Source organism: Neovison vison, chromosome 4 (assembly GCF_020171115.1).
Source record: "Neovison vison isolate M4711 chromosome 4, ASM_NN_V1, whole genome shotgun sequence".
NCBI classification, from domain to species: domain Eukaryota; kingdom Metazoa; phylum Chordata; class Mammalia; order Carnivora; family Mustelidae; genus Neogale; species Neogale vison.
The window spans coordinates 176,930,467-176,942,539 of record NC_058094.1 but is presented as its reverse complement, the minus strand read 5'-3'; the positions used below and the strand labels follow the sequence as shown (position 1 = coordinate 176,942,539).

Here is a 12,073-nt window from a genome sequence, read left to right as displayed (position 1 = left end):
TCACTTTACCAGTATTTCTGAGGAAAAACTGTTCTCAAGTAGATTTGGGAAACCCTGTATACCTAGCATTATTCTTCCTAGGAAACTGATAATATACATGAACATAACAAAAAAAAATTTTAAATGTAAGGAAATTGTTTAATTTTGTTCTTCAACTCAGTTCAATTGTCTCAGACCAATTAACTATGAACATCTATCTCCTTTTACAATGTATCACCTATTAATAGTCCCACTGTACACAATCTGGGAATTATTCTAGGCCACTACTTGGTGCAGCAGAAATTGGTATTGGCTGATACCTGATTTCATCTTCTTCCTAAATAACAGAACTTCCATTTTATTTGAAGTGGCAATATGCCCTGCTAAAAAAACAGATGTGGTGATAGGACCAGTACAAAGACAGAGGGTGCCAAGTCCCTAATGGCTTTTAAGCTGTATTTCATACATAGACTACCTACGTTCAGATATTTTTATGTGAGAGAAATAATTTCTATCATGGTTATACAACTATTATAATGGATTTTACATGAAATGCAACTGAACTAAATCTAATGCAACCATGGTCTTATAGTTTGCCCCTTTAAAGTAGACTATGAAAGATGTATCAGAAGTAGTAGAAGGGAGGGAGCAAGTTGCTTAGAAGTTCATATGGATTTAATTAATTAATTCTTGAGGCAAGAGGAGGCATCATATTTACCAGCAAAAATCTTGGTACTATTTAGTCATTATGATTTGGATTCAATAAGAAAATACTCAACTATTTTCAGAATTTTTGGTAAATAAAACAAGGACACAGGTTGAACATGAAAACATTAAACTTAATGTTCAACCTGTATCCTTGCTTTATTTACCAAATACTCTGAAAATAGTTGAATATTTTCTTGTTGAATCCAAATCTGGGGGATTCAAAGGGGAGAAGGGTGGGGTGGGGGAGAAACAGGGTGATGGGTACTAAGGGCACATGCTGTGATAAACACTGGGTGTTATACTTAACTAATGAATCACTGAACACTATATCAAAAATGAATTATGTTCTATACAGTGGCTAACAGAACATAATAAAAAATAAAATAAAATGTTAAACTTACATAAAGCTATAAGTTATTGTCTTTGGAAAATAAAAGGTGGAATAAAATTCTTTGGTTCCTGATGATTATAGCTGAAAGAGGTATTACCTTTTCCTCATCAAAAAAAAAAAAAAAGATATAAAGCAATGATTCCCCAAAAAGTTACATCAAAACATTAGTTTCACCGGCTGTTAGCAGGAGTTTGGGGAAAAAAATTGGGTTTTATACTCAAACAGGTTTAATAACTTGGAGTAAATGGAGTTTTACTACACTTATCTATACTGTATGTATCCAAGAGGAGGCTGTTATATACAGCATTTTCAAAACCCATTTGACCACGGAAACTTGTTTTCCTCATGTATTCCAAATATTCCAAAACAGAACACCAGTTTGAGAAACAACAGCATAACAGATTTTATGAACCTTTCAAATTAAAGAAAAATTTATGTATATTTAATTTTTAAATTTAAAAATAATATATTTAAAGAAAAGGACTCATTTGCTTTAATCACTTACATGTGATATTCATCACCAAACCCCAGTTTCTTCCTTGTAAGTACTGAATAAAGCAGCATGCAATACACATGATATTAACATTTTTTTGGGACTTACTTAATCATATCTTCATTCAGCTTCTCTTGAGACTGAGTACAATTCTGGTAATTTGCTGTAAAACAGTGTTTTAAATTTTGAAAGCAATTAATTCATAATTGGCCACACTGTTTCATACATAGCACTCCAAACCAAATATAATATAGTCTCAAGAAAATGAACTTATTATCTTAGATTTATAATAATGTTAATTTTCTAATCTTTAAACTAAAATTTGAAATAGTAATCTCTGGTCTCTTTAATAATATGTCATGATACACCAATGATATCAATGTATTTATTTTTTAAGATTTTATTTATTTATTTGACAGAGAGATCACAAGTAGGCAGAGAGGCAAGCAGAGAGAGAGAGAGAGGAGAAAGCAGGCTCCCTGCTGAGCAGAGAGCCCGATGCGGGACTCGATCCCAGGATCCTGAGATCATGACCTGAGCCGAAGGCAGCGGCTTAACCCATTGAGCCACCCAGGCGCCCCGATATCAATGTATTTATCTAAACCTTTACCAAACCTCTTTACATGTTCACCACATTTGACAGCCTACATAATGTAATTCAAAAAACCTGTCGAAGCCTTAAGCAAAATCAAAAATTATAATTCAAAGCAATATCAGTTGCTATGTACTGCCCATCCTATCTAAAGCTGGTAAGGGAATCTATTATAGAGCAGCTCTAACAAAAGGAATATTCCCAAGCATATTGACTTAGGGTTGCTAAGTTTTTTTTCCTCCTCCTTTCACTCATTAATTTGGAGAGAAGGACATGGTTGGCAGTTAAATATTCACTCAGTGAATTGGTGGCTCCATTTGTTTAATAAACAGAATCACATCCTTAATCTTTCTATCATTAAAATATTAAAAATTAATAACTGGAGACAGGAGATCATCACATGAAGGATCCAGAGGTGGAAGTGATGGTTTTATTCTGCTCAAACAAGACTGGGACACTTGAAAGATTAGCCTTCAGGTGGAAAACAAGAGGATATAAATTAGTATTTAAAGTTAAATAGGACACAGAAGGGGGTATAGTATATAAAAGCTAGGCTTATGTCTAAAAAAAAGAGCACAGGTTTAAAAATTTTTTTAATTAAATTCAATTTAATTAACATATAGTGTATTATTATTTTCAGGAGTAGAATTTAGAGATGCCTCAATTGCATATAACACCCAGTGCTCATTACATCAAATGCCCTCCTTTAATGTCCATCACCCAGTTACCCCATTCCCCCACCCACCTCCTCTTCAGCAACCCTCAGTTTGTTTCCTATAGTTAAGAGTCTCTATGGGTTGTCTCCTTCTCTGTTTTTGTCTTATTTTTTCCTTCCCTTCCCCTATGTTTGTCTGGTTTTTTTTTTTCCTTAATTTCCACATATGAGTGAAATCAGGTGGTATTTGTCTTTCTCTGACTGACTTATTTCACTTGGCATAACACCCTCTAGTTCCATCCATGTCATTGCAAATGGCAAGATTTCATTCTTTTTGATGGCATATATATATATATATATATATATATATATATTTTTTTTTTTTTTTTTCCCATTCATCTGTTACTAGACGTCTGGGCTCTTTCCATAGTTTGGCTATTGTGGACATTACTGCTATAAACACTGGGGTGCATGTACCCCTTTGAATCAGCACTTTTATATCCTTTGGGTAAATACCTAGTAGTGCAATTGCTGGGCCATAGAGTAGCTTTATTTTTAACTTTTTGAGGAACCTCCATGCTGTTTTCCACAGTGGCTGCACCAGATTGCGTTCCCACCTATAATGTAAGAGAGATCCAATTTCCTCCCCATTCTTGCCAACAGCTGTTGTTTCCCAAGTTGTTCATTTTGGCCATTCTGACCAGTGTGAGGGGGCATTAATGGTTTTGACTCATATTTCCCTGACTCCAAGTGATGTTGAGAATCTTTTCATGTGTCTGTTGGCCATTTACATGTTTTCTATGGAGAGATCTTTGTTCATGTCTTCTGTCCCTTTCTTGACTGGATTTTTTAGTTTTGCGGTGTTGAATTTGAGAAGTTCTTTATAGATTTTGGATACCAGCCCTTTATCTGATATGTCACTTTTGAGTATCTTCTCCCGTTCCAAAGATTGCCTTTTAGTTTTGTTGATAGTTTCCTTTGCTGTGCAAAAGCTTTTTATCCTGATGAAGTCCCAGTGGTTCATTTTCGCTTTTGTTTTCCTTGCTTCTGGAGACAGGTCTAGCAAGAAGTTGCTGTGAGTGAGGTCGAAGAGGCTGCTGCCCGTATCCTCCTCTAGGATTTTGATGGATTCTTGTCTCACATTTAAGTCTTTCATCCATTTTGAGTTTATTTTTCTGTATGGTGTAAGAAAGTGGTCCAGTTTCATTCTTCTGCTTGTGACTGTCCAATCTTCCCAACACTGTTCGTTGAAGAGACTTTTTTCCATTGGACATTCTTTCCTGCTTTTCTGAAGATTAGTTGACAATAGAGTTGAGGGTCCATTTCTTGGCTCTCTATTCTTTCCACTGATCTATGCATCTGTTTTTGTGCCAGTGCCCTACTGTCTTGATGGTTACAGCTTCGTAATATAGCTTGATGTCTAGAATTGTGATGCCTCCAGGTTTGGTTCTCTCTCTTTTTTTTTAAATTTATTTATTTTCAGCATACCAGTATCATTATTTTTTCACCACACCCAGTGCTCCATGCAATCTGTGCCCTCTATAATACCCACCACCTGGTACTCTGACCTCCCACCCCCCCGACACTTCAAACCCCTCAGATTTTTTTTCAGAGTCCATAGTCTCTCATGATTCACCTCCCCTTCCAATTTACCCCAACCCCCTTCTCTCTAACTCCCCATGTCCTCCATGCATTTTGTTATGCTCCACAAATAAGTGAAACCATATGATAACTGACTCTCTCTGCTTGACTTATTTCACTCAGCATAATCTCTTCCAGTCCCGTCCATGTTGCTACAAAAGTTGGTTCTCTTTTTTTAACATTACTTCAGCTATTTGGGGTCTTTTCTGGTTCTACACAAATTTTAGGATTGTTTGTTCTAGATCTGTGAAAAACACTGGTAGTATTTTGATAGGAATTATACTGAATATGTAGATTGTTCTAGGAAACAAAGACATTTGAATAATATTTGTTCTTCAAATCCATGAGCATGGAATATTTTTTTTTATTTCTTTATGCATTCCCCAATTTCTTTCATAAGTGCTCTGTAGCATTTAGAGTACAGATATTTTACCTCCTTGGTTAGGTTTATTCCTAGGTATCTTACGGTTTTTGGTGCAATTGTATACACTGTCAGTGTATAGAAATACAACAGGCTTCTGTGCAATGATTTTATATCCTTGACTTTGCTGAATTCTATCAGTTCTAGAAATTTTTTTGTGAAGTCTTTCAGGTTTCCTACATGTCATCTGCAAAGAGTGAAAGTCTGACGTCTTCTCTACTGATTTGGATACTTTTAATTTTTATTTATTTATTTATTTTGTCTGATTGCTGAGACTAGGACTTCCAGTGCTATGTTGAACAACAGTGGTGAGAGTGGACCATTCCAAGACAGTCCAGGTTTTAATGATACATTTACCTCAGTTATAATAAATAGCCATAGGGATGCTTTCTACTGTGTTAATTTGGAGGAAAACATATAAAATCAGGGAATTACTAAAATTTATAATATCCATCAGATAAAAAAAGACTATGGATACTTAATATGTCAGTGCATAGAACTGCTGGGTTTATATCTAAAGAATGTTACCTTTAAGTACATGATCTTGAAATAGGATACAATGAAGGTAAGATATATGCAGGACATCTATAATTATGGGAAAACAGAACCCCCTTTTCACCCACATCTGATTGCTAGATTTTCCTCCTATCTTTATTCAGGGTTTTTGTCTCCAGTACCATAATTTTCTGCATGTTCAGTTTGGCTTCCTTGCTGCATTATGTTCTACAATGCCATGCATATATACATACTATAAATGAAACTCTAAGAGGCTGAGAGATTTTTGTCATTCTTGGCTGCTCCTTTTTAAAGGGTAAATTATAGATCAGTGCCCTGGAATGGCCTGAGCCTTTGGTTAAATCATGATATAATCATCACTTCTCATGAAAATTATTTTAATTTCCTAGAGAGAAAAGGTGAGGTATACTCAGTCTCAGATAATTTTTAAATACCATGAGCAGTTCACTCCTGGGTCTCCAGCCTGCTGGCCCACCCTACAAATTCTGGACACGTCAGCTGCCATAACAGCATGAACCAATTCCTTAAGATAAATTTCTTTTTCTCTGTCTCTATCTCTAGAAATATATACACACACTCATATCTTACAGATTCTGTTTCTTTGACAAAGACTAAAACAAATTTTGGCTCTTTTGTCCCTAGTAACATAGAAGAATAAATGACTTATATACATATTATGTAGAAACTGTTTGATAATACAAAAATCTGCATTATGAACTCTCTGTTTTATTTAAGGCCTTTATTTAAGGCCCAGAAATACAGAAAAGTAAATATTGTACTCACTTGTATTGGTTTTGCTTAGACACCCACTAAAAAGGTCATCACTCATTTCTCCTAAAATCAACGACATTAGAGGAAGACAGGCTCCATTCACCAGTGATGCCAGTAATCCCAAGATCATGAGTGTGATGTCCAGTCCATCAGCAAAGCGGAACTGAGGAAAACAAAACATGGTGGCATTATAGCTATGAAAAACAAAACCAAAATGAGCCTACGTTTTTGTCATCGAGTAAATGTTATTTTATAAATTAGGAGACTAAATAAATGTATAAAATTGTGGAAAGGTATTTGTAAATAAAGTAAAAAAAAATCCCTGATCTTAAAGATTTACAATGCATTTTGAAGAAGTGTTGAAAAATATAAAGTAGCAAAATCAGTACAAATTATACATCTGTGACATCTCTGACACAGGTCAGATTAGATGTGGGTATGAATCAGAAACATCCTTCCATTTGGCTGATTCTGGAATAAAATATTTTGAAACACTGCACTGACAGTATCTTGGCTTATGGACAGCTGAACTTTAAACTCTCAATTCCTTAGGCTTATCAGCATCACAGCAATGATACACTATGTGCAGTGAACAGCAACCATGTAGTAAAAATTAGTTCATCAAATGTAATACATCGTATTTTTCATTATTATTTTAAATTCATTGGATTTTTTTCTACCCAGGACAATATCTGTTCTTTAAATAAGGGTTTATAACGATTTGCAAAGCTGTTTAGAATAGGAAGGAAATAACTGAAAGCCAAATACTTATTGCTTTATATTCTATTCTGTATCAGATCCCAACAATTCCAAACGAAAACATGAACAAAATTTGAAAATATGGATTATTATTTTACTGAGAAGTCAAGATAAAACGTATAATGGTACTGAAATAAAATGAGATTTGTATAACAGCAAGACGAACTTAGTACATATTTTATGAGTTGAGACTGAAAAAAATTAATGTTTTTCCATTTATTCATGTGATTGCTAATAAATATTTACAGAGTAACTGCCAGAGTATTGTACTTGGTACTACAGAAGAGAGTATCTGCTTTTCCACCTTCCTCCAGAATAGTGTGTTATCTCTTTGATAAAGTTTGTCATGTTCTGCTATGTCCCACATTTTTTAGAACTTGATTTCTGAAAAAGCAGGTACTGTTTCATGTCAATTTCTAATGACACTGACAGCCAGGCTAACACAGAGATTAGAGTAAAGAGAGGAGTTGTTTTGGGAACACTTTCCTGAAAATGTTCCTTGAACATAATCCTGAAGAAATGCACTCATATACTTTTTTATGTATAGGTTTTATAAAATATTTAGATAATTATTTTTATTTCAAAAGAATTTATACACTTTAAAAATAACAAAACAACTTATATCAATGTATTCTCATTAGAAAATACTGAAATATAAACACAAAATAGTAAAAGTCACAATTCCCCACCACTTGAAATAGCCTCTGACGGGCATTATGCTTAGCGAAATAAGTCAATTGGAGAAAGATAACTATCGTGTGATCTCCCTGATATGAGGAAGTGGAGATGCAACATGAAGGGGTTTGGGGGATAGGAAAAGAATAAATGAAACAAGATGGGATCGGGAGGGAGACAAACCATAAGAGACTCTTAATCTCACAAAACAAACTGAGGGTTGCTGGGGGGAGGGGGGTCGGGAGAGGGTGGAGGGGTTATGGACATTGGAGAGGGTATGTGCTATGGTGAGTGCTGTTAAGTGTGTAAACCTGGTGATTCACAGACCTGTACCCCTGGGGCTAATAATACATTATATGTTTATAAAAAAATAAAAAAAATAGCTTCTGACAATACTTACGCATCACATACACATACACACTTTTTTTGTTTTTGTTTTTCAAAATTGGGATTTGTATAAATAAATACTGTGTTTCTTTTCTTATCTCTATTATGGGAATGTTGGTTTGATTATATTTTTTCCTACTGGAACTCACATTTTGGTTAATAACTTTTTAAATTTCCCTTTACCCTCCAATAGATGTAAACTACCAATCATTTTAAGCACTACTGACAATTCGCTAAAGGTTTTGGATACACATGCTTTCTTTTTCTTTTATTTATTTTTTTCTTTTATTTATTTATTTGACAGATAGAGATCGCAAGTCGCAGAGAGGCAGGCAGAGAGAGAGGAGGAAGCAGGCTTCCTGCTCAGCAGAGAGCCTGAAGCGGGCTCCATCCCAGAACACCCCGGATCATGACCTGAGCCAAAGGCAGAGGCTTAAACCCACCGAACCACCCAGGCGCCCAATACACATGCTTTCTTTCTTTTTCTTTTTTTCAATTTATTTATTTTCAGAAAAACAGTATTCATTATTTTTTCACCACACCCAGTGCTCCATGTAAGCCGTGCCCTCTATAATACCCACCACCTGGTACCCCAACCTCCCACCCCCCCGCCACTTCAAACCCCTCAGATTGTTTTTCAGAGTCCATAGTCTCTCATGGTTCACCTCCCCTTCCAATTTACCCAAATTCCCTTCTCCTCTCTAACGCCCCTTGTCCTCCATGCTATTTGTTATGCTCCACAAATAAGTGAAACCATATGATAATTGACTCTCTCTGCTTGACTTATTTACACATGCTTTCTTAAAGTGACTTTACTTACTATCTCAATAGGTCCAACAACTTGTTTTCTTACTTTGGGCAGTTCTTGTGGTTTTCTGGAAAATAAATGTTGAAAATGGAAAGGTTACAAAGTGAATATAACTTGCAAAATTTTCTAATTAAAATTGTTCTAAAGTATCAAATTTCACTCTTGATAGCAAATCTGCATAAACACTGAAATTTTAAAAATACACCTAATGATACATAGTACAAAGATTTGTATTATAATCAATGGGAAAGTAAGTTGTCACTGGCTGTCTCTACACTAGTTAGGGTAACAACTGAAGTCATACCTCTGAAGTAGAATTTTTTAAAATTGTGATAAAATACAGGTAACATAGAATTTACCCTCTTAACTAATTTTAAGTGTACAGTTCATTAGTATTAAGTACATTCATATTGTGCTACTATTACCACCATCCATCCACAGAACTCTTTTGAAAAACTGGCTCTGTATCATTAAACAATCCTCCTTCTTCTCTCTTGCCTTCAGCTTCAGGCAACTATCATTCTATTTTCTATCTCTGTGAATGTCTACCTTAGGTGCCTCATGTAAGTGGAACCATACAGTATTTTTCTTCAATTCAATTCCATTAACATATAGTTAACATATAGTGTATTATTAATTTCAAGGGTAGAATTCAATGGTTCATCAGTTGCATACAACACTCAGTGCTCATTACATCAAGGGCCCTCCCTTAATGTCAATTACCCAGTTGCCCCATCCCTCCACCCACCTCCCCTCCAGCAAACCTCAGTTTCTTATAGTTAAGTCTTTAAGGGTTGTCTCCTTCTCTGTTTTTGTCTTATATTATTTTTCCTTCCCTTCCCCTATGTTCTTCTTTTTTGTTTCTTAAATTGCACATATGAGTGAAATCAGGTGGTATTTTTTCTTTTTCTGACTTATTTCACATAGCACCCTCTAGTTCCATTCACCTCATTGCAACTGACAAGATTACATTCTTTTTGATGGGTAAGTAATAGTCTAGTGTATGTGTGACGCACATACTCACAACCTCTTCTTTTTCCATTCATCTGCTGCTGGACAACTGGATTCTTTCCATAGTTAGGCTATTGTGGACATTACTGCTATAAACACTGGGGTACACATGCCCTTCAAATCAGCACTTTCGTATTCTTTGGATAAATACCTAGTAGTGCAATTGCTGGGCCAAAGGGTAGCTCTGTTTTTAAGTTTTTGAGGAACCTCCATACTATCTTCCACAATGGTTGCGCCAGCTTGCATTCCCATCAACAGCACATGCACAAAAGATTCTTAAACATTAATGGAAGACTGGAGGTCATCAGATTAACTTTTCTAAAAAATACATTATAGAAAGATGAACTTCTGACTCTTTTCTTCAGCTTTATAACATATTGTTCTGTCAGCTTTGATAAATGACAAGTCACTTAATTTTATTCCTCTTGAGGTTAATAATTTACTTAAGTACTGGGCCAATCTGCTCTGAGATGTTTCATAGATGACAAGTGCTTTAAGATTGTATAGCTCTTCCATTATTCCAAATGCTGATTTTAAAGTTTTTTATTTTATTATTTAAGTAATCTCTACACCTGATGTAGCACTTGAACTCATGCACCCTGAGATCAAGAGTCACATGCTCCTCCAACTGAGCCAGCCATGTGTCTCCCAAATGCTGATTTTAAAGAGTAAGACTCAGTATGCTCTCTTTTGATACATTTTGTTTCAGGGAAACTTTTCTGTCACCCATTGACCTTCATGAAAAGCCTTTGAAGGAAGATTCAGGTAGTCTTTTGAAAGTCTCTCTTCTATCAGAGTTGAGAGTAGAGAAGAGTACGTGGGCAGATACAGTGAGAACTCTCTTTCTGGTTATTTGTAGTCCTACATTAATGAAACAGGAGATCAAAAGGAGGGCTCTTGGATTTTACAGCTCATATATCTAAGTGTAACACAATTATTATGGTAAAAGTGAAATTAAAATACACTTTAAACCATTTCAAATTTAAATCTATAAATTAATGGATTATAGGTATAGGAAATTTTTATAACATACACACATACATAGACACACAGACATCCATTTAGTGAAAAATAATCAGAATCCAGTATTTTCTTTCATTAACTGTACCACATGGAATAAAATTTCCATAGAGAATTGAGTTGAAAATATTCAGGTATTTCTCCTCTTATATTGGTAAGGTACAAGAAATTCAGAAGAGAGATATGAAGAACTAAAAGTACTAAATCAATAAATCCTATAGTTATTACACTTCCTAAAGTTGCTATTAAGCCAGTTGTAATAGTGATTAAGATGAGGTCCAGAAAAATGCAAATAGGTGTGCTTGCTTCGGCAGCACATATACTAAAAAATGCAAATAGGCATTGCTCTTTTTAGAAAAAAATTATTAACATTTTTGCTATAGTTTTGAAAGGATACGATATATTTGAAGTTGCAGAACATTTTTTGTAGAATTTAGGCAAAGCTTACCCATTTCTCTGATAATTTTCATGCATCTCTTCAGCTCTTTCAGAATTTGCCATATTTATAATTCAATTCTTCTGAAATATTAAGAAATATAGCATGACTGTGTAAAATGTCATCATTTAGTTGATATAAAGCATTCTTCACATCCTTAAGAGCACCCCAAATGAAGTTTCTGGTTAGGAAGCTACTTTTTCAGATGTTACCACTGAATTTATAGTTTTGTTGCTTCATCCTGGGCTTAGATTTAGAGCTAATAAAAATTCTAAAAATGAAATAAAAGGAAAGCCAGATTCCATAGATAATGTGTTTTTTCAGGATACTGGATTCTATTCCTATTCTGCCACTTATTTGATTGTAATTGATGAAACTTTTAAACTTCTCATGCTTACTTTTCTCTATAAAAAGTTGATGCAAATTTCTGTTAGTCAGCGGTTTTAGCGAGTAGGGCTTTCTAATTTACCAAGTATAAGCAAGTTAGAGCTTCTATCATGTATAAATAGCTGTCAAAAAAATTAGAATACTTTGAAAACCCATTGATCATTAAAATTATATTGAGAATAATTTATTCTTCCTTTGGATGACACTTCAGAATCCTGGCCTGTTTTAAGATTGTAATTATGTACATAAATTTTCATTTCATTGCAATGTATTTTGACTCAGTCTCACTTGTTAGGCAATGTAACATATTACTGATATTGAGATGATTATAAATAATATGGATTTAAACTCCATATTAGAGAATTAGTATTATTCTATTAGTAGAGGGTACCTGGGTGGCTCAGTGGGTTAAGCTTCTGTCTT

At 34.7% G+C, this 12,073-nt stretch overlaps 1 protein-coding gene across 1 annotated transcript in view; it reads right to left on the bottom strand.

The window, feature by feature from the left end:
• Positions 1-11,328, bottom strand: part of ABCB5 (ATP binding cassette subfamily B member 5) — a 118,047-nt gene extending 106,719 nt beyond the window's left edge. Inside the window, exons 1-4 of the mRNA XM_044244552.1 lie at positions 11,276-11,328; positions 8,809-8,863; positions 6,180-6,330; positions 1,680-1,734 (exon numbers count right to left, since the gene is read on the bottom strand). Of these exons, the coding sequence (XP_044100487.1) occupies positions 1,680-1,734; positions 6,180-6,330; positions 8,809-8,863; positions 11,276-11,328 (314 nt within the window). The remainder of the gene's footprint in view (positions 1-1,679; positions 1,735-6,179; positions 6,331-8,808; positions 8,864-11,275) is intronic.
• Positions 11,329-12,073: the final 745 nt, after the last annotated feature.